We start from the raw sequence: 22,846 nt of genomic DNA, 5'->3' as shown, positions 1-22,846 counted from the left end.
TTTTCGAGTTTGGTGGTTGGAACTTTTGATCCTTGAGCAGAGGAGGTCTCGGGCGTTCCAGTTCATCCTGTAAGTGTTAAGTAGGGTCGAGGTCAGGGCTCTGTGCAGGACACTCGAGTTCTTCCACACCATCCTTCACAAACCATGTCTTTATGGAGCTTGCTTTGTGCACAGGCAAGAGAAATTCCATTATTGGGTATTACTCTATAGACTTCTGGTTTTATTACTTACTGCACATGCAACAAAACATTAAGATAATTTACTAAAAGTTCTGTTCAAAACCACAATAATATATAATAATAGCTTGATGATCTGCACTTAATGCTGATCAGGTCATGATGGATCCAATGAGCAGCTAATTCTCCTCTAAATTATGTTTTGTGAAGAGGGAGTTAAAGAGAACATGCAGAGGAAACCCATGCAAGCACAGAGAGAACACACAAAACTCCATGCCTCAAGTAACCAAAACTCAGGATTGAACCTATGTTCCACTGTTCCATTCATATAACAAACGTGAAGAATTGGCAAGCAGAAGCATAGAACTTTAAAAAATATTCTTTAATTGAGCTCATTTGGAAAAAAATCAGCCTTCCAAAAAAACCAGATCATAATATACAGCTGGCAAGGACAAGGTCAATGTGTCTAATTATCAATAATGTGCAGTGGATTCTTGAGTCTGCTTTAAAGTGGTGACTGCGTATGTGACACTGTTTTTGTTTTAACAGTTTTTTAATGTATTCCAAGTAATGCTAGAAATAGAAAATGAACCCTGAGAGAAACAGTGTTTTTTCCTCAAGACAGACACAGAAAAAAAAATGGGGAAAGGTGACATATTATAAAGAAAGCAATAAACTAAAATACAAATGGAAAATTGAATTTACATTAAAAAATAAAACAAAACAACAGGAAAACAAATGCAACAAAGCATATTTCTCAGATTCACTGGGCTGCTCACCCATTTTCTTTTCATTCCTTTAAGTTCAGTCCTTTTGAATAATAACTTTGATTCATCACTTACAATTTTTACATGTTATAGGGTAATTCAATTCAAGGCTTTGTCTTATTATCGTATTATTTTTTAGCCATATTCGCCAATTATCAATAAAATTACTCATTCAGATTTAGTAAGAAACATTTCTATTTAAATCATCTAGGCTGAATATTAAAAAACAAAATATACCGCCTTAGGAGTTTATAATTGTAATGGAGAGAACGGGAAATGAAAACAAACTGGCAAAATTATGAATACATTAACTTCATTATCACCTTCCAATGTCATAAAACAAACCAAAACTAATAATATATTTACCCTATACAAATAAAAAAATGGCTAAACAGATGCAGTTAAACTATCTCACACCCTAACCCCCCCTCAAGACATTTAGGTATCTTTATACAAGATATGTTAAGAAAGATTTAAATGCAACAAACCTTTCATTGTAACTATAACAAAATTACACGGATTATGTACACTAAGCCTCAAGCCTTCATCATCACACCTAGCCTAATTCAGTATTAGATGCATTACCATTTTACTAGAATGTATCACACCACTCCTGTTGAAATCAGCCAGTAGACACTACACTTAAATACATGAATGCAAACAAGTGAAACTAAGAACAAGACATCATCATCAAGACATCCTACAGTCTGTGCTGGGTGACTAAAAAATATATATATATTTACAAAGCTGTCATACATGATCAGTAGAAACGCATTACATGACTATGTTAAAACAATGCAAGGAAGCAAGCAGTGAGAAAGGAGTACACGAACTAAAGCATACAATGTGCTGAGGGTAGAATGACTTCCTGTTCATTATAAAATCATGGTAAATAAGTTGCTACCAAGTGACACAATTTTAATACTACTATCACCTTATCTATACACGTTATGTGCACCGACACCTCCGTGAAGGATTCTCGTGCTGGAGAAAAACATTCACAGTGAAATATTTTGTTTGGATAATCAAGATGTCACACATGACAAGATCACTTATCCCTCAATTACCATCCTGTCTACTTTAGCAAAAGACAACAAATTTTAAACCGGAATTGTAAACGAAAAGCTAAAAATGCCTGGTGCTGTCACATGATGTAGAGTACACCAACAATGAAAACAAAAAAACATTTAACAAGGGTAACAAAATAAACTTAGACTAATGTTTAAAATCCACAAGAAAGGATTTGCGAGGGCTTTTGTACAAGTCTAGTCATTATCGAGCTTTACCAACAAACCCCACTAAGATGTCCAATCATAACACATGCTCATGAATGAGGCCAAAACAGAAGGATAATATACAGTAAAAACAGAAGACCACTGGTAAGTGATAACTAACTCTTTGATACTTCCGCTTGTGGTTTTAAAGTTATCCCAGAACGATTGTATCCGTCAGTCAGTCTCCACAGCATATTAATAACAAATATCTTTGCTCAAGGCAAACACAGAACTATACAGGAGTTATTTAATTTCTCTTTTATTGTATTGTATTTTTAAATATTACCCTTCACGGGTAGATCAGAATGGTATTCAGTTCAACTGGTTTCTTTGCTTTACACTTTTAACAGAAAATGTTAGAGCTCAAATCTTATCTGCAAATAGTCAATTGTACTTATTTAATCAATTGTGGACTTGAAATGACTATTAATGTGTCACTTATTTGGCTGGAATTAAAAAGCTGCAGTCTTACTGGCTTTTGCAGATAAAAAGTTACACTAATCCACAGCCCAAATGTAGTTTTAGTACTCATTACTACTGTAGGGTTCTTTATAATTCTAACTACAGTACAGATCCAGTGTGGTAGTGAATGACTGAACTGAGAAATTTGGAATGGTTAGTTGTATCACGTGTAAAAACAGTAGTTAATCCTGCCTTATGATATCACTTTACTTGACTCATTACATGGAAAATGCAGCACTTCCTTTTAAAATCACTGTACTTTTGACTCATATAGCTCAGCTCATATACATTCATTTAGCTCAGCTGTAAAGACCACTGTAAAATGGAACCTTGCACAATAAACTGCAAGTGCAGAGGCCTCACTGGAAACGATTCAATCATTTTACATAGCAATTATGTATCCCAAAAGTAACCCATATTACAGCAAAAAAGACTAAAGCCATATACGCATTAACCCCTGAAGTGCTGAGGAGCTTCTACTTTTCTTTCAGAATGAATATTTGTAATAACTCATTAAATGTTGACAAACAAAGGCTAAGGTGTTAAATAAAAGAGTAATAAAAATGCAAAACGCTAAAGAGGTATTGAGCTTACAAATGTCGAAAAGAATATTTTACATGAAACATGTCACAATTATAATATTAAAAAAAGGTCTGTTCTTTGTTCTCCAACAATATTATCCTTCAGCATTTGTTGTTTTTTTTTTTTTTCCACTTTTCCTCCATGCTTGTCCCTTCACTCTCCATCCTCTCCTGAGATCACCACCACATCTCACCTTTCCCATTGATCTCTACAGAAGAAGTTTGCCATTGCGGTGTATTTTCAAAATCTTTCCCAGTCTCTGTTTAGCTGTGGCAAGTCCTTTCTTTGGGCGTTTCCCTGTAAGGACAGAAAATGATTATTTGCATTTTTCACCAATTTGAATTGCACGCACTTTCTTCTAATAGGGCTTTAAAACGAGCCCTGATTACATTTACTGCATCGAGCAGACGTCCTTATCCAGAATGACTTCTCATTTTTCAAGGTCCTATTAGTGGCAGACTTGCATCACTCAGATCACTCTGAATGTTACAAATCAGTAGTCCAAAGTCCTAAACACTAAGTGACTACATGCATGATGGGGAAATTTGGTTGATTTTGTGCTGTTGCTTTTTGGATCATTGAGGTCTGGTCAATGATGTATGAGTTATAAAGACATGCCCAAAATCTGAACAATGTTATCCAGCTTAGAATTTTAAAAGTTTGTCCTTGCATCGGATTAAAGCAAATATAAAAATGCTAATCCACACTACAATAGTGCAATGATATGAATTAGTGCTGAAGGGCTCACTGCCTCTGGCATTTACCTTGTCCTACCCCAGACCCAGCAGACCCAGGACTTGCCATGCCAGCAGGTGAGGGTGCAGAGGGGGAATAGCTGCTGCTGTTCTGTGGAGAGAGAGAGGGTCGTCTTGTGGTGAGGAAAACCCCTGGAGCCATAGCAGCACTCCCTCTGGGTCCACCTGGGCCAAACGGGCCCGGGCCTGCTGTGTATTCATGGTCTAGCAGGCTGGCTGAGTACGTCTCTCCTCTTCTCTCCTCTGTGATACACTCCACCAGGGGCTCAGGGGGCAGTGGTGGTGACATAGAGTCTGGCTGTATTTGGAGATGGGATGCAGCCGAGTGCCCTTTCTCTTGAGGAATCTTCTTTTTTGTGTATTTTCTCTTTGTTGTAGTCTTCTGTTGCTCCTAATATCAAAGAGAGAAAATCAGCATGCAGCACTTTATTTGCAAATCCAGTACCTGCTTGGCTGCTTCGTGCTCACCTGTTGTGCCAGTTTGGCAGCAGCAGCAGCAAGCCCAGTCTCGACAGATGCGACTCGGGCTCCCTCCCTGACTGGCCGCTCCTGCTTGGGTAGTGTAGGAGTCACGCGAGCTTATATCAAGGAAGCAGTAACAAAAATCCTGTCAATTGTGTGTTATCTTGTATAGCTCTGAGAGAAGCAGAATACAATTATTAACATACAATTTCTATGACTGTGGTCTAGTACCTTTAGGACTCCATGGTGTATCATCCCAGTTTCTCTTTCTCTTCATTTTGGACTTGAGTGTGTGTTCTTCCTCATCTGACTCTAATGAAGGGTACACTAAGGAAAGAAAACAAATTTAAAAGCATTTACAGAAAATGAAGTCAAAGGAAACAATTCAGACAGAAATTAGGAAAAGCTGTTATGAATGTGCGCACTAAAGTAAATGAACGACAAAGGTAAAAAAAACATTTCACAAGTCCAGATTTCACACTGGTATTATCACTAGATGTTAACAGAATCCAAGCAAAAGAAAACATTAAATATGTACAGCTGAGAGTGTGCTTTTGGAGTCTGTACCCACCATAATCAGAGTCTTTAAAACAGGTTCCCAGCGTCTCCTGCTCATCAGGACTGTCGTCGTCACTGAGGTGCCTGGCAGGCCGTTTGATGGGCCGCTTGCCTGGCCTCTGGATGATGTTCTTCTTCTCTCTCTTCTTCTCGGCACCGCCAACCCACATAGCCCTCCTGGCTTTTTCCTTTATTGTCCCCAACCTTTCACGCCGTCCAGACGAAGACAAAGGAGACGAGGAGGGGGAGGAAGAAGAAGAGGATGAAGACGAAGAAGAAGAAGGGGGATTGGCCATGGATAGCATGCCCTGGATAGCATCACGGGTACTGGGAGAGGCTGGAGCTTCCTCGCTACAAATCACAAAAAGAAGAAAAAAAACAAACAAACAATGACCTTTGTTAATCAGTTGCATTTTGTTCTAATTTTTCTCAACATTTTTCTCTTCAGGATCCTCAGTCAATGCTTACACAAATGATTATTTTAGACCAAACTGTACTAAATGTATTTTAAATCATAATTTGGTAAATTATTGGTGGTTTATTGTTTAAAACTATTGAAATTTACAGACGATACAGCAATAGGGAAACAGGATGATTATAATGAGAAACAGGTAACAGTCACAACCCTTCTAAAACAGGGAAATGTAATCTATTACCAACAAATTTATTTTACATAATAAAAAGTTCTAAGCATTTTTAGATATTGTCTAGTACTACGATTACCAACTAAAGTTCCTTTTTAAAAGTAATAAGAAAAATTCTGTAGGGATTTTTTGATCTCATTTTACAAAATGAAAATAGTTATTCGTGTGAATTTCACCATTATAGTTCAAAATTCAAGGCCAAAAATGAGATGCAACACTGTACCTGACAGCATGGTCCAAGCCAGCTACCTGTTTGCTAGCCTTAAGCAAGTCCAAGATTCCCCCTGCTCCTGCCTTTAATCCCTGCACAGTGAGCATCTCTTCATCTGTGGTGTAATCCTCCTGAGAGACACAAAAAAACCTTTACTCCAGGCAATATATGCATCTTATCTTATATTAGATCTTTTACTATAGGACTAAGCTCAGGTTTACCTCAATATCAAAATCCACCTCTCCAGGCTCTCTGATGCGGTGTGGGTCTGAGCATGGTTTTGCTCGTGGTAGTTTCCTGGGAAGACCTACTAAAAGGAAATATTGGCTTATAATTTTATATTAGGCATGTGCTAGAAAAGCAGAAATAATTGTGCATTATAAAGAAGAAACAAAAACCATTAACCTACCAGCCAGTTTCTTTTTGCTAGGTACAACTGGCCTGCGGCGAGGAGGAGGACTTTCATCTATTTGAAGCTCGTCTTCAGAATCAAAGTCTGATGAAAGAGCTGAGCTGCTTGTTAGTGGCTGGAACTGAGCAGTGCGCCCTGCTCCATTAGTGCTGCCAGAGCAGCCCCCCTTTTTCCTAAAAGACCAAGAAATTAGAGAGTTATAAAACAAAAAAAACATTACTATAGCAGTGCAAAAGAGATATAACAGTTGTTGATAAAAGTCCAGTCCTACCCTTGGATCTTGCCATTGGTGAGAACAAGTTTAAGCTTGCTCTTATTTATTTTCCCTTCAAAGTCTGCTACACAGCCTCCTGGCATGTCCATCTTTTGGAAAGAAACAAACACTGAAAAACTGACAACCTATAGTACATCTTAAGATGCCCTATTCAAAGCCTTTCATAAAGTCTTGATGGATGATTTGGATTCTACCTTGCTCTTATTTCTGGACTTGTTTCCGGGTTGAAATTTCTTCAGGGTGTGTTTAGTATGAATCTCCAGCAGATCCAGCTCTCCTGCCTCCATCTTCATTTCCTTCGCTTTCTGGCCTTTTTTCTTGACCCCTGGAGGTCCTATGCCCCCACCACCGGGCGCTTCTTTGGGTTTAGGGCCCCTTTTTTTACCTGGAGGTCTGCCAGGGTTGAGAGGAGTGGTTAATGGAGGTTTTGGGTGAGCAGGAGGAAGGGTCTGTGGGCCACCGAATGAAGCCCCACTTCTGTTTATATTCTGCTGAAAGATGTCCTGTCAAGAGAAACATATTTATAATAATACATACTTAATTCAGGGGAGAAAAAAAACCACATTAGATATTTATACTACACATTTGCTAAATACAGAGTGATCCTTACCTCTACAAGTCGTATCTCTTTAGCCAGATCCTTCACCAGCTGTTGGGTATTGATGGTTTCTGGAATCTCGTCTTCATGCTCTGTCAATGACTTGAAGAGAAAACAAACACTGCTGTTAATTCTGTCTGTTTTTCTAAAAATTGTTGATCATTTAAAAATGATAACACTAATGCCAGAACAATCTGCTGATTTTTTTTTTTTGGAGGGTGAAATCAGTGAGTATTAAGTTTATACCTTTACCTGTGTTTTGGGACACTGTCAATTTGTGGTTGTGGAACTATGCCACAATGGCTGTTACTCAGTGCTGCCATGAGCACTCTGCTAAATAAATAAATTTGTGACTGTGACAGATCACCTCTTTGCGAGTCCAACTTCGGAAGGCATTATTGAGAGCCTTGGCTCCATTGACCAGGTAAGAAGCAGGATGCCGTCGATTTTCCCTCAGGCCTAAATAACAACAAAGAGCAACGTAAGAACAACTGGAACTGATTCAGCTTCAGGTGATCCCACTTCCTCAAATTATAGTGCAAACGATCTTAAATTTACATTTGATGATCATCTTTAGTTTGATTCTTCTCATTTTTTGTTGCAATATAACTAGTAAGGAAAGGCACTACTATGTTTCTCAAAAGATATTAAACAAATCTTTAACAAATGTCTTACCTCTAAAAGTGTCAAGGATGTGCTTGCCAACATACCAGCACACCGTTTCAAAGTTAGGAAACTTAAACAAGTCTGCTGTGCTGAGTCTCTTCTCTATTTCATATGCTCTGAAAAAGACGTGGAAGAACACCGGACACGGATTTCATATGTTAATCGTGCTATTAACAGAAGTATACTCAACTGAATATTTGTACTAGTTAGTTTAACGCCTTACCGAAGCTGCATGTCGATGTTGAGGCTGTGAAGAAAATTGCCACCAAATGCCAGGCAGTCAACTGGAGTAAGAACTGCATGGATCCATCCTGATGGAAGACAAAATACCAAAATACACATCATATCAAAACCTCTATATGCAGTTATACGTATATGTATATATAAACACCTCTTTTACTTAACACTGTCAGGACAGTGCCATATTGCAACAGACAATTATTTCTATTTAATGTGTTGAATATAATGCAAATACTGTTTCCCTGTTAATATATAGCTTAGGGCCTTCTAGATAGTTTCTACAGGAGAATTGAACAACTGCATTCATTTTAAAACGTTCACAGCTCTATACTATAAGCCAACATTCACTATGAAGAAACAGGCAAAATTAAACAACAAGAGAATATTTTATACCGGTTGGAATAAACAGTGTGTTTCCTTGCTTGAGTGAGCACTTGTAGCACATGTCCACTTGGTCCCCAAAGAAGAGCTCGTTCTGATTGGAAGAGGAGCTCCAGCGCTCAAACAGTGCCAGGTTAGCAGGAGTTGGACGGATCAGATAGAAAATCTTCTCACCCTGAATAAAAAAAAAAACATAACACAATAACTTTCTAAATCATGTTAAAACTATTTTTATGGACACAAGACACGGTTTAAAGTTTGAAAATCCAGCTCCTTTACTAGAACTAAATGAATCTGCCTCACCCGTAGTACATGGTACCACACTGAAGTTCCTCCAAAATCAATGTGGAAGTCAGTGTAGCTGTCCTTCACCCCCATCAGACAGTACTTCTGCACATTTGGCCTCTCAAACACAGACTCTTCAGGCCAGAGGTTTTCGACCCATGATAGTTTTCTCACAATCTTTGGGGTCTCGACAAGATTAGACAATCTGGGACACACAAATATAATATTCCTTGAAAACTGCTGTTTTCAAGTCTAGCTTAACATTTACTAAGTACCAAACTACCAAAATTTACTAAGACTTAACCGACATGGTTTTGGGCAGGTGTATATCCATTAAAACAAATGAGTTATGTCTTGTGCTGACAAGTTCAGCTGTTAGAAAAATAAAGCATGTTAACATCAATTGAGAGACCTCTTTAGATCAAATGTATTTTGCTTGAATTTTGAATGGCATTTTCACAATTTGTACCTACCAACAAACTATAGAACTTCTACATTCATAGACACATAAACACAGAGATTTATATAGGAATTTATTGCCAAGCCGTAGGGACTTCCCAGTGAAAGTGAAGTGGTAAATATTTATAATACTATATATCATAAATTTGATTAAATATAAAAGGAATCTCCATACCTGGTGTCTGAAAACTCCAGGCTTATCACATTGAGCACTCTGTCGCGGTTGGGGCTATTATAGTACTCGGCAAAATCCCCAAGTTTCATCTTCAGGTCTGCCTGACGCATCACGTCAATTACATCAATTTCTTTATCGCTTCCTATAACAGAACAATGCACATAAAGTAACGTTTCATAAAATGGCCATATAGATTATCTGACACGAGTTATCAGCAATGGACTGCTTAAGGCTTATTACCAATGAAGTGCTCAACATCGGAAACAGAGAATGATGGAGGAGGCAGACTCATTCCTAACCCATCCCGCCTCAAGACTAGCACTGGAACACTGAAGGAGCGCTCCTCCAGAAAGTCCACCGTGAGCTGGGCCCCTGTCGGCTTCAGAAGGACCTCATCGGCACTAAAACACCCAGAATAAAACAGCATTTTTAACTGTGAATTTCCTTTATCTGGATTGCCTCATGATATGATTTTAACCACATGTACACTTGCAGTCAAATGCATTCAACTCGATCACCAATCTCTGTCGTTATTTCTCACTATTCTGTGATGAGAGCAGTGGTGATCCATTACTCTGTTTATGATAATACGATATTAATGTATTTAATATATTAGCATCATCGAGTTATCTTGTTCTGTGGAGAAAATTCAAATAATCCTCAGGCTGGTAAACTTTAATATTTTAACACTACGATATCGGTAACAAAGACAATTTACCTGGGAAAAGTGCGACTGCGCAACTCACGAACAAACTGAGCACTCCCGGTCTTCACAGGTCGCCCTGAATCCCTCCTGCTTCCTGAACCATCTGTCTGCTTAGAACCCCCACGCCGCTTACGCACTAGAAGAGAAGCGGTAGAATGTTATAAAACCAATAATTATTGATAGAAGAGAAATGGGAGCAGGGATGAATTAGTGTGCGTGGGGGAAATAAAAATAGATTACGAGTTATACAAAGAAAATGGGCAGGGGAATACAGCTATTTAATACTTACTGACAGAGGGTCCGTGTGTCACTTGACAGTTGGGGCAGTGGTACAGGTCAATGTCTGCTGCTTTGTCTTCTTCCACTCCAACACAGCTAAAGCCAAAACAATACTTCTGTGACACACGTTTAATGCAGATTAATATGTCCGGTAAAGATTAAAAATGTTAAATACAAGATGTCACCTACCTTCCATGAAACCAGTCCTGACAAACATCACACTCAATCATGAAGCGTGTGACATCGTAAGGAAGCCGACACAAACAATAAACTGGAACGGAGGCCATGATGAAAAAGGTGGACAGACTATTTCAGCACTAGAGGCCTTAAATATGATGTTTTCAGGGTTGGAACTTCAGCGTACCCAGTTCCACTTCACTCTGTCGGTCTCTACTGAGTCAGACACACTGCAATGTGTTAGACAAATGAAGGCGGATCACAAAGCTGGGTTTCCTTCACAGTTCTAGATGAACTCAGAATCTGGTACCCGCCACTATTTAGCACCTGTTGAGAAAGTAACGAAACATCATTAAAGATCATGTAGCACAGTTCTCCCTCAAGCTGCATGCGATTAAATAATTTACACCCACAAACAGTCTGCAGAAGGAACCTAAATACTGAGCTGATCAGCGGTTTGTCTGCTTTTCCTTTTACAAAACTCACTGAATCACACAGGAGCCTCTGATTACACCGGACACGTTAAGAACTTATTATAAATCCTTTTGCGCCTTGGAAGCGTTTGTAGTTTTCATATTTCCATTTTAATATAAGAATAAGTTGTAAAAAAAAAAAAAAAAAACAAAAAAAAAAACCTGGAACTTCTGTCCATGCGCAAGCTAGCAGTAAGCGAAGTGTTTCATTAATAAGTCAATTAGAAACAGGACCGCGAGTGTGAGACCGTAAACATCAATAAAACGATTAAAAGCTGCAAGAACAAGTTCGACTAAACACACAACTGCAGTGCAGTAAGTTTATATGCATTTATATTTGACACGGATACTCGTTTATGTAACCCACAAACAGATCCAAGTAGCTAACGTTAGCTGGAGCCATAACTGTAAACAATAAATACTGGGAACGATGCTAGCAAACAATTAGCATTGTGGATATTCGGTAGCAGTACATGCTGCATGCAGTACATGCAGATTTAAATATTCACGTAAATCTGGACGTTATCACTACACTGGAGTCAAAAGTGCAGTTTGATAGTTAACACTTTTTTTTCTAGTTAGCTAAATACGAAGGGGAACAAACTGACATAGCTAGCTAGTTTAGCTAGCAGGCTAATATTACGCACAGACGTATGCTAAGCTACTAATTAGCCGCGCTAGCTAAGTTTAATGTCTCACGTTAAAGTTTAGCTGTGTAACTTTTAAACTAAAAACTACTGAAAGTCAGACTATATGCTTTTGGTTTATCTCGGATGAAAACAAGTAACAGTAAGCGTCAAGAGACAAAGCGCGCAGAAGGCGTAGTCTCTGTCGGGTCTTACCGGGTGTGGAGTGTCACTGCTGTCCGAGGCCCAGGAGCTTCATTCCGGATTGAATCCGTGGGAAAAACCGAGGCGCCGCAAGGCCTAGTTTATAAATATTACCACGCGTTACATTCGTAATATTTGGATTTCTTTGGCTACTTAGAAATGGAGGTTTATGAATATTCGAAGCAAAACCGCACCAAAATGTTGCACACGAAGTGAAAAAACAACAATTCTATCCGATTTAGTACATAAACATTGGCGGTAGAGAGTTATCCATGTCAACAGTGTCCGTGCAGCGACCGCTGTCTGTAGTAGAAGGAACAATATCGGTTTAGCTTCATGTCGGATTAACGGGCCCAAGTTTCCTCCACCAGGCATTAATAATACAGCTTTCTTTTGTACTATACATACACATTTTTTTACATAAGGTTTCTAATATTTTACATTAAACCAGCTTATAAATGTAACGAAGTCTTATGGTTAACTATTAGGCAAAAATCAGCATTTAAAAGCACAGCTTTTTTTTTTTTTTTTTTAATTTTTTATGTAAAAAATTACATTGTTTATTGTTCAAATACGCTGTAGAATCAAAAATCACGTTTTGTGTAATTCTTTAAAATCAAATCTGTTATATTGTCTATATTCGTTGAAGCAAATGATCTAAAAGTTTCTTCCTTAAGTTAAAAAAAATGTCAGGCCTACTTTTTTTTTTAAAATGTTATCCGTGATTGTTTTTAAATGTAAACTTTCTACAGTTTATACAAATATTCTTCCTCCAGTCGTTTTTTTTTTCTTTCTTTTTTTGTCAATGATTTAAAAAACGCACTATAGTAACATTAAGTACATAAGTAAATTATGACTTGAAGGACTTTAGTCCTTAGGAGAAATGTAGCTGCTGCACTTCATGTTCAAGATTCTTCTTTGGCTGTTAAAACGTACAAGCAAGAAATCAAATTCTATTCTACAATAAGCAGCTAACTTGTTTATAATGTGAAAAGAATTTCCCTAAAATGTCTTTAAGGCATGTCATGTGCCAATCTGTCCACAAGGTGGCGGTATTAGCACTGTAGTACTTTCACTAAGAAGTAATATAGCAGCTCACTGAGAACCCATGACCTGAAAGTAAAGATCTATCCATCAGTAAGGCAGTATATCATATGAACACATTTACAATACTAACTTTAGCACGTCGAAGACCTAACGTTATATTATATGCTATACACACACAATATCTATCAATAGATCTTAAGTGCAGTTCACTGTGGTTCAACTTTTGTGTGGTATTTTAGCACTAATATCTTTTTAAATGTTGATGCTCACTAGCTGAAGCTTCACCAAAAGTACTTTTAAATTCACTTTCACCTCAACACACCAAATATCACATGAATCCTAATAACAGAATTCTTACCACTACACAGTTCTATTTCTATGCATTTATTTTTTTGCATAAAGCACAGTATCTAATGCAATTTTTATTTTCTTTTATTTTTCAGTTTAACCAATGCTTAGTATTTCCTTTATTGTTAGAGCTCTGAGCAAATACAGTAATCTCTTTTAAGTTTTTATTGTTGTGCACACGTTGATGCGACATTAAATTAAAATAAAACATTTTCCAAAATAAGTCAAATCTGAATTCAGCTGAAAGATCAAATGATTTTTTTATCTGTCATTGTTGTTCATAAGGCAAATGTTTTAACCGATTCAGATTAATCAAAGCACTGTGGGGGGGAAAAAAACATTTGACAGTTAATATGTAATGTTTTTATTTTCATGTTACATATTTTACATCAGCATTAAATTAAGCTTGTTGACAAAATATGCATGTACCACCTTTGAAATATTGTCAACTCAGCTGTCAAATGAATCAGTTTAGTTTGTGCTTTCCAACACATTTACCCCTATGCCTGCTAATTCATCCTGCTTCTTTAACCCTCAACGATCGTTAAAGTGGAATATTGCAGTACTATTAGAGCAATCAGCTCCATGCTGGCCCCTCTTGCCCTCTAAATGATCTGCATTTTCATGCACTAATACACCACTCCAGGTCTGTATCGCAGGCTCAGCGCTGGTGGCCAGGGTCTGGCTATGGGGGTGGGCTGGCTGAGCTTCAGCACCCCGTGCTCCCATCATGCATTGATGAATTGATTGCTGCACTGCTGCCAGTGTGTCTGTGCCCTGGCCGAGAGCGCCCCGGTTACGAAAGAGAATCCCAGCAATGGCACCCGCCGCGGTGCCGCTATTGTGCACCCCCTGCAGGGGGCATTGGGGGCTGGCAGCCCGGAGTGAGCTGCCCTGACCCACATACTGCTGTCACACCCCTGGAGACACTCTGTGAGGGTAAGCAGGGAGGTGTATGTGTGTGTGGGATAAGCCAGAAAAAACAGAGAAGGCGAGACACTGGGCACCTTGGTGAGAGGATTTTCACAATTCCCACTGCTAGAATTTTCCAAGTTAGTGATTAATGTTGGCAGAGAGAGTAGTTAAAAAAATGTTTAAAAAGAGCTGAGAAGTGCAGGTATATAGCTACTCTTTCTGTATCCATGGCAGCATACATTAAGAAAAGATTTATAGCTTTCTGTGGTGTCACACAATGTTATTATGATAAAGAGGCACATTTTATAATTAAATACTAATCCATAAGAATGAAATGACATGGTAATCTGCTCCACAGCCCACAAACCGAAGGCTATGAATATCATGATAAATAATAAATACAGAAACACTAAAATGTACGGCTGAGCAATACTCTGATGTAAAACTGATGAACAAAATCAACGAACATGTCTGACATATCACTGGAATCATGCCTTTGCATGTTTCTTCACGGACAGTATAAAAAATTTTATCTTACACTCCAGTTTCTAAAGGTATTTAAAAGGTTTTAAAAATGCAGTAATCCACTTTTTTGCTGTCAGCAAAAACGTAAAATATTTCTATTTCATGCAAGTCTTTCTCCAGAATAGACAAATGTTTCCTTTTTGTCACAGAGAGTTTATTGGACAGTTTTGTTCGATAATATATTGGGCATATTTACACAGGTAGATACATCGTATTAATGCCAGTTAATCATCTTTGCAACATATTAATTACTAAGCAGTTCTAACCTGATTTGCACAATTGGTACAAATAAATAGTGTTTCAGCTGCTCACTATGTATTTTTTTTTTTTAAAAAAGTCACTAATAAATAAACAAAGAAAAAAAAACCTTTTTGTGGTGTCGAGTAGAATGGCTGAGAATGTGTAAGTGGAAAGATGTTGTGTAAAGTTTGTAGGGCAGAAGTACGTAACAGTAAGTGAAATGAACAGTCGAGCAGAGAGACAAGTTGAGGTATTGTGGGATGCTGTTTTATAACGCTGCTTTTTTCAGTGAAACGTTTGATTGAACCGTTGAAATCTCAGCATCGCTACAGAAATTATGGACAATGCATTAAAAAAACATGATTTGATCAGAAGCACACAATAAATATCTTTTCAAATTTTACAACTCCTTGTTCTCATTCACCAATATATGATGAGAAATAAATATACAGTGGCTTCTAATCGCTCTAACAAACAAATATCAGCTAGACCACTGATGGAGCTACAGAGAGCTACTCTTGTCTAATGCACAGCATCTAATAAACACATGCAACAGATATAATAAAAAAAGCAGACCACACACTTCCATGCTAGAGAAGAGATATAACTGATAAGCCAAGAAATGTGCAGCCACCGTATAATTCTGTCAAGTCAATGTCTGCATGCAAAAATCAAACAACAAAACAAAAGAAAACATGAATAGTGATAATGTCTTCTATCTGTGTACAAACTCGCAGAGGCCCACACAAAACAGGGCGATATACGCAAGCAGTCAAAATGTAATAGCGGTTTCCTCACAGATCTAAATGCTAATGAAACACAGAATGTTACTATAAAACCTCAATAGCATTACTCTAGCAAAAACATATAAAATAGATAGATGTCTAGCACTCCTGGATCTGTCTCCGAAAGAATATTCACTTCATTTTATTTCCTATATCTAAGACCTTTAAGTCATTTGGGCAGCATATTATAATAGTTTAAATGACCTGCATTTAACACTTCAGACTTTATACCACAGTAATAACAAAATTCAGCATCTCTTATTATTGATTACTGAATCACTTGATTTCACACCTTCAACCAGCTTTCTTTCCACTAACAAAACAGAAAAACATGATATGGAGATGTGCTACTAATTTTCTATCATTATATATCATCAGAATAGGAGTAAGGGGTTTAAAGTGACATTTTTACAAAGTGTGAAAAGTACAGGCTACACAGCTAGACACTGAGCCAGCCTGCTCTCTTCAGCCTCATATTGTAAACACAATAAAATAAACCCACTGGTGCTTCCTGAAGACCTGCAGCTCAGTTGTCCACAGATATGCCTTACTTTTTGTTCTTGAGCTGGTTGGCCAACCAGTCAAGGCCTTCGTACAGACCGTCACCGCTGGTGGCGCAAGTGGCCTGGATGTACCAGTTGCGGTGGCGAAGTGAGTGAAGGCCCAGTTTGTCGGTGATCTCTGCTGCATTCATGGCGTTTGGCAGGTCCTACATACCAGATAAAGGTGGGTGAGACAGAAGTAAAGCTCTCAAATGTCAGCGGATAGTTGATATTTAAACTACAGTTGATATTTGAACTAAAATGGATGAGCAGAACTGATATACATGAATATGGTGGAATTGTTTGCAGAAATATGGATAAAGTGAAAATCGAGGATACTGAAAATAGACGAGTACTAATATGGCTAATATGAATAGCACTTTAGAACCATTTCATATCATTTTGATCACATAGTGATGTAATATATCAACATATCTATAAGTGTCTTGTGCTCCAAATATCTCTATCTGTATTTGGATTTATATCCAAAGTGGGTGTGGCATAAAGCATAAATTGGATATAGATTTTTGTTGTTGTTGATTTTTCTAAATCAGAATCTTAAAAGCATTCCATTAGGAATTATAAATGAATAAATAAATAAATAAATAAATAACTACCAGCATTGTCAGCGTGGTTTCTGAATTCTGGCTCTGACAATTCCTCAACCTCATTGACATCGCTTTAGTTCATGGCTGGTTTCAATTTGAATCCTACTTGCACAGTTAATCTTTTTTTTTTAATCCTGCCTGCAATATTTCCCAAAATATAAAATAGAATAAATAGTAGCCTAATCTAAATCAGTGTGACCCTGACCAACAATTACTGAAAACGAAGGAATGAATGCTGTAAATACATTGAGCAGGAATGTGCCGTTTCTTTGTCATGCAATGATTAGCTCACATTCGTATAAAAGAATAACCTCCCACTTGTTCCTATTTGTATCTGTATTGCAAGTACAAATCCCTAATGTACAAGCAATTTGAATATGTGCCATCCAGTGAGCAACATGAAAAAATGTCTAGGGAAACTTTGAAAGTCATAAAAAAGTTTTGTCTGGGACTTGAACAGTGCCATCGTCAGATGAGGGTGAAAGTTTCTTGCCTGCTTGTTGGCAAACACGAGCAGCACCGCATCTCTCAGTTCATCTTCAGCTAGCATCCGCATCAGCTCTTCTCTGGCTTCATTCACCCTCTCTCGGTCATTGCTGTCCACCACGAAAATCAGGCCTGACCCAATACAGAGAGGCAAACTGTCAAAATGCTGATGAAATTACACAATCTAAGTTTCTATACACTGTCAATGTTATTTCAAATAATCTTTTAAAATTACCCTGTAGATAATTTTTTTACTGCAATGTTAAAAACACCAAAATGGATAACAAGAGTGCCAGTGGAATACAATGCTGTTGGTTGTGTCAGTGTTTTACATTTTCAGCTGTGCTGTAATTCATGTAATTCCCTCTTCCATGCTCTATTAACATTGTTATACACACGCATTACATGCCATATGTGCCTTTAAATTATAATGAAAAATGAAGCACATTGTTGTTCTATTACACACAAGTAGTGGCTATTTAATATGTTTGATATAAAGTTGGATAGATTATTCTTGGTTCTTATTCTTGGGATTGAACAAGATGTAGCGATGATGTGAGATATGCAGGTACAATTAACTCACCCTGTGTGTTTTGAAAGTAATGTCGCCACAAAGGCCTGATTTTATCCTGACCACCGACGTCCCACACTGTAAAACTGATGTTCTTGTACTCCACTGTCTCCACATTAAACCCTGAAAAATGTTAAACAGGATCTCTGCTTAAAAGAAAAGTAAAAAAAAAAAAAATCTCATTCTTGAAAGATTTATTCATTAATCAGATATACTGCATGTAACGAATATTGACCATGATTATGTTGTCTGAGAAGTGAATGTACCAATGGTGGGAATCGTTGTGACTATCTCTCCGAGCTTCAGTTTGTACAGGATTGTGGTTTTTCCAGCTGCATCCAGGCCGACCATCAAAATCCGCATCTCTTTTTTCCCTATGAGACTCTTTAGGAGGTTGCCAAAAATGTTACCCATGGCAGCTGGCTGGCCTTTACTTGAAAAAAAGATATCAGATGAAGAGCTACTAAATAGCAATCATGAGCTTATGTCAAAGATTCATTTGTAGAGCCACAGTCCTGCTAAAATAAGATGTCAGATATTGCCCTTATTACAGGGAGACCTACAAAGATCTGTTTTCGGGTGCATGAAAATATGGAAAATATAATAAAATCATATTCACTGAAGATTTTCTTTTAGGTACATCACCAATTTCTAGAGAATCAGTCTTATTGATATAAATGCATTTAGGAATGCTTGCACTGTTGAATGCTTAAAACTGTTGATTTTCTATTAGAGCAGCTCTGACAGTAGTTATTATGATGTTTATATGAACATGCTAATTCTAATTCATTACCATTTCCTGTAATTGTCTTGCTGTGGATCTTCACACCAGGGAGCTCCAAGCAAAACATTTACCCCTAATATGGATAGTGATAACGAGCAAATCATGAAACCATGCAAACTGCTTAACAGTCGTGATATAACTAAAGGTTGTTTCTCATTATGCATGAATTACAAACTCAAAACCAAAAGAAACTGTTCATTTTAAATCAAAAGCAAAATCATTTTACTGCACATAACACAAACATGGTGAGACAGAATAAAGAAAGGACATACAGAAGGTTATATTGGTTAGACCTTTTACTTCTTGAACTGAGATGACCACACTTTATAATGTGGTGTACTGGGCATCAATTTTTCCTGATGTCAGCTCTACAGCTTGGTTTTCAGTTAGGGAGCTTTAATGGCAAAGTTAGCTATGAGTGCAAGCAGGACACAGATGACCCCATTTACTGCCATTAACAACCTGCTAAAGGAGGAAAAAACATGATGGCACACTTTACAGTTTGTGTACAACTGATCAAAAGCAACCAAAAGTACTGTGGAAACCAAAAACCTTGTGTAGAGGATATTTATATGCCTAAAGACTTCTTCAGAACTTTTTCTTTAAAAACACACACACACACACACACACACACACACACACACACACACACACACACACACATACACACACAAACAAAGCAGCCCTGCATGATGATAACTTTTCAACTTTATTGCACATATATCTGATGATAGTATATGGCTGGTTAAATATTCTAAAACAATAATGTAAGGCCAGAAATCATTTCGAGTTTTGGTCCTTTTGAGCAGCATTATTGATCACCATAGCAACAGAAGTACAAGAAAAGAGCAGTGAGCTCATCTGGAATGATTTAGTGTAACATTATTACTCGCTGTCTTAATCTTTACAGTAAGAAATGACCCAAAATGTGAGCCTCATATGACTCATAACAGTGTCACCACGATGAGCCTGAGCTCCGAGGCTATTTCTTTAAACTAAACAACACTGAAGTCCATCTGCTTGCATTGAATTATACGCTGACAAAATGGAATTGCTGTGATTTTAGTTCAATTTTTTTTGTATAACAGGACAGACAGTAACTAGATAGGATAGCTGTGTTACTTGAATGGAAAATATGGTGGATGTTTATATGAAGCTTTTTCTTTATTTTTTTACTATAATACAATATGGATAATGAATAAAAGGAATACAAGAACAGAAACTGGCCTCTACATTATAGCCTCTATACTCAGTCAATAGAAGAACTTTATTTCTGTATCTTTCCTTGCTGCTGGGATTGCAGTCTTAGTATGTATTATTACCTTGAAAATTGCATGTAGTGCAATTTCATTTTCATGAATTTCACAGAAACATAAAACTTCGAAACATAAAACCTCTAAACATAATACAACTAAGAATGTTAGGCCATTTATTTAAATGTATACAATAATATTTTGGCTATTTGTTGGAGTCATAAATCTTAGAGATTATTAGGTACAAGTTGATTATTTAAAAACGTCGGATTAATCTCATTTCGATTCAAGCCAAACCATTCAAAAAAATTTTTTACGAGTACTCAATAATCAAAACAATGTGATGATTTCCACTCAGATCCTTTGGGATCCTCAGACACAACTTGTATACAACCACTGATGTAGGGAACCCAAAAAAAACTCTTTTTTTATTATATGCCTTAAAGCATTTTAAATATACACCATATGCACGTTTCTGGGTAAAAGATAAGCATTAAAAAAATTATTCATGTACAAAATGTATCACAAGGAATGAATGATACATTCTGGGACTATTTATTTCTAAGACTGTAGCTATTTCATTTAAAGGCTTTCTGAAGCTATTCCTTTAACAGAAAGCACTCAGAAAGATTAAGAATGATATTTTAACAAGTTTCCATTTTTACATGCAGTAGATAATAAATTTTACATTAGATTATAAATCATTATAAAACCTTTCCTCATATAGTGCTATGACAGCTCTAGTGGCCTTAACAGCCTACCGGTAAGGTGCAAACAGACCCTCAGTCTCCTTTCTTCTGCTATTTATAACCCTAATTTATGAAGCATGTGAGTATGTTAATGGGCAGCGTATTAATTCCTATCCGTCTTGTTTAATTAAACGCATCCTTTGAGCTACTCACCAAGGACAGCGACGCCGGACAAGTCCAATAGCCTTGCGCAAGTCTCGCGATAACAGGGTTTTATTCACAACACAGTGCTCGTTGTCTTATGATCTCGCGAGACAACCAAAGCATCGTACCTTTGGAGTGATGCTTCTGCATCCGTGTTGTTAATTTTACGCACAGGATGATGCCCAAGACGCATTTAATATCTAAGAGGACGTGAAACGATTTGTGGCAATGTGTTTCTACATGGTAAAAAATAGTAAACGCAAAATGATATAAACATTGTGTACTTTTTTTGTAAAGGTTGTATATTTAGCCTGTTGGAAGTGTTGGATGTTATAGAAGAAAATCTATGCAGTAGGTCATCTGTGAAGCAAATAGACTCAGACGTTTCCACTGTGTTTAATTATTCAGCCAAGACTGAACTGAATAAATAAATAATGACAGGACTTGGCAGGCTGAAGTGTGTTCAGTCATTAGAAGGAGAGCAAAAGAGCCTCTTTGTGTGGACTCTTTTTTAAGGATTTTTTTAAGAACCTTATAGAGCCTGATGATAAATCGTGTAATTATACTGATGGATGTTTACCATATATTTAAATGATATTTAGAAATATATTTACAATGTATTATATATCGATTTTAATATAGGATATCATTATTTGCAGGGTATTCCATTTAATAAATTAGTAAGAAGTAAAGATATAGATATCCTTTTTTTTTTTTTTTTTTGTAATTTTATGACTGACTATATTTCAACCAGGTTTTATAATATGTATTTGTAGGCCACTGTAAACTAGTAGCCTATACACGATCACACAGTGGCACATTACTTAAAGAGAATCATCAGTGCCTGAATAAACATTGCTCTGATGTAATCAAGAGTGTCTTTTCCAGTGTCGTTTCACATGCTGCACTGTCTGTCAGAGGCTCTGTGATAGATGTGTTTATCAGTTTGGTGGTTTCGGAGAGGAGAGAGAGCCCGGAGCAGATGTTTGCAGCTGCACACCAGATTATGGGGTGGAGTGGTGAGTGGGGGAGCGCGTGGTGATTCTGGGCACTGGGAGTTTGTGGGGGTTATGGCAGGGGACTTACAGTGCGTACGGCTTGCGGTGGGGGTGGGAGTTATAATTTAAAGGAACCTTTCCTCTGAAGTGTTTGCCAAAGTGAACCCCGGCAAACACAATCACAAGTTGGGTTGGTTAGGCTTGCAGAACTAATGAGGACTTGCACGTTGAGGCGATCGCTTTGATGTTCTGGGTAGCTGGCTCCTTGTTTTTTTTTCTCTGCCTTTCTCTCTTTATCCTTGTCCCACATCAAAAAAGCATAAGGATAGGCTGGACACCGAGCCCAGAAGCAGATGTTTTTGCAGCCGTGCCCCTCCCTTTTGATGTACTGTAGAGGCAATGTGAATGTACATATCAATATATCTACCTATCTGCGTATCTATCTGCCCTTACATACATCTTCCCTGGTGGCAAATTGAACAACATTTGAGCCCAGTATCAGATCTGTACCCTGTGTTTTCCCTGCTTTCCTTTTGATTTCAGAGTATCTGGTTGTCATTATTCTAGATGCTGTCAGTATGCTGCTTTGTGTGTAAGTGGCTGCGTAGTGCTGCCAGGGTGGGAGGAGGGGTCTACAGTTATTGAGTCTCTCTGTCTCACACATGGGAGAAACAGCGACAGGAAATTCCCTTTTGCAGCAGCTCCAGGGTGAAATGATACAGGAATGAAGAAATGCAAACCAGAGATCCAGCACTTTATCATTCTGAACCATTCTGTCTCCTTGACTGTGATGCTAAATACCACACAAGGTCAGCCTGACAATGTCATGGACATGTCTAACAATCCACTTTGATCCGCCAGACATGCAGTGGCATAAACCACAATATAAGTGATAAATGTTATAAAATAACATATAGTTTATTCACATTTTACAGCATTTGAAGCGTGCACTGTCCAACATCTCACAACTGCTTTGACATTAGCTGGGTCTGTGTTGAGTTAAAG

General features: G+C 37.6%; 2 protein-coding genes across 5 annotated transcripts; both read right to left on the bottom strand.

Annotated features, from left to right (window-relative positions):
* Positions 1-539: 539 nt before the first annotated feature.
* phf8 (PHD finger protein 8) lies at positions 540-12,196 on the bottom strand. 2 transcript variants are annotated; one of them, XM_060894976.1, is made up of 22 exons: positions 11,859-12,196; positions 10,556-10,870; positions 10,377-10,462; positions 10,100-10,223; positions 9,622-9,782; positions 9,382-9,523; positions 8,766-8,952; positions 8,475-8,637; positions 8,065-8,152; positions 7,851-7,957; positions 7,543-7,634; positions 7,188-7,277; positions 6,772-7,080; positions 6,575-6,666; positions 6,301-6,476; positions 6,113-6,198; positions 5,904-6,022; positions 5,050-5,387; positions 4,710-4,805; positions 4,485-4,594; positions 4,026-4,407; positions 540-3,558 (listed from the first exon to the last, which is right to left on the bottom strand). In XM_060894976.1, the coding sequence occupies exons 2-22, from the start codon at positions 10,651-10,653 to the stop codon at positions 3,470-3,472; spliced, it is 3,135 nt and encodes a 1,044-aa protein (XP_060750959.1). In that variant the 5' UTR covers positions 10,654-10,870; positions 11,859-12,196; the 3' UTR covers positions 540-3,469. The 2 variants fall into 2 exon arrangements, with proteins under 2 accessions (XP_060750959.1, XP_060750958.1); XM_060894975.1 differs by having other exon boundaries at positions 6,113-6,201; positions 11,859-12,192.
* Positions 12,197-14,852: 2,656 nt separating this feature from the next.
* Positions 14,853-20,884, bottom strand: arf3a (ADP-ribosylation factor 3a). Of its 3 annotated transcripts, none has more exons than XM_060894977.1 (5): positions 20,853-20,884; positions 18,180-18,346; positions 17,926-18,036; positions 17,350-17,474; positions 14,853-16,415 (listed from the first exon to the last, which is right to left on the bottom strand). In XM_060894977.1, the coding sequence occupies exons 2-5, from the start codon at positions 18,325-18,327 to the stop codon at positions 16,254-16,256; spliced, it is 546 nt and encodes a 181-aa protein (XP_060750960.1). In that variant the 5' UTR covers positions 18,328-18,346; positions 20,853-20,884; the 3' UTR covers positions 14,853-16,253. The 3 variants fall into 3 exon arrangements, with proteins under 3 accessions (XP_060750960.1, XP_060750962.1, XP_060750963.1); XM_060894979.1 differs by having other exon boundaries at positions 18,180-18,341; XM_060894980.1 differs by lacking the exon at positions 20,853-20,884 and adding an exon at positions 20,712-20,719.
* Between the last annotated feature and the right edge of the window lie 1,962 nt (positions 20,885-22,846).

The sequence above is a fragment of the Tachysurus vachellii genome, chromosome 19, assembly GCF_030014155.1.
Source record: "Tachysurus vachellii isolate PV-2020 chromosome 19, HZAU_Pvac_v1, whole genome shotgun sequence".
NCBI lineage: Eukaryota > Metazoa > Chordata > Actinopteri > Siluriformes > Bagridae > Tachysurus > Tachysurus vachellii.
The sequence above is the reverse complement of the archived record's forward strand: the minus strand, read 5'-3'. Positions and strand labels throughout refer to the sequence as shown.

Excerpts from the sequence above, each read along its gene's own strand:
- phf8 (XM_060894975.1), bottom strand. The coding sequence starts at position 10,653 with ATGGCCTCCGTTCCAGTTTATTGTTTGTGTCGGCTTCCTTACGATGTC. Across the intron at positions 4,806-5,049 it reads TTTTAAAGACTCTGATTATG|TGTACCCTTCATTAGAGTCA; the intron begins GTGGGTACAGAC and ends TTCTTTCCTTAG. Across the intron at positions 3,559-4,025 it reads TGGGTCTGGGGTAGGACAAG|GGAAACGCCCAAAGAAAGGA; the intron begins GTAAATGCCAGA and ends CTGTCCTTACAG.
- arf3a (XM_060894977.1), bottom strand. The coding sequence starts at position 18,327 with ATGGGTAACATTTTTGGCAACCTCCTAAAGAGTCTCATAGGGAAAAAA. Across the intron at positions 18,037-18,179 it reads CACAACGATTCCCACCATTG|GGTTTAATGTGGAGACAGTG; the intron begins GTACATTCACTT and ends AACATTTTTCAG. Across the intron at positions 16,416-17,349 it reads TCGTGTTTGCCAACAAGCAG|GACCTGCCAAACGCCATGAA; the intron begins GCAAGAAACTTT and ends TCTGGTATGTAG.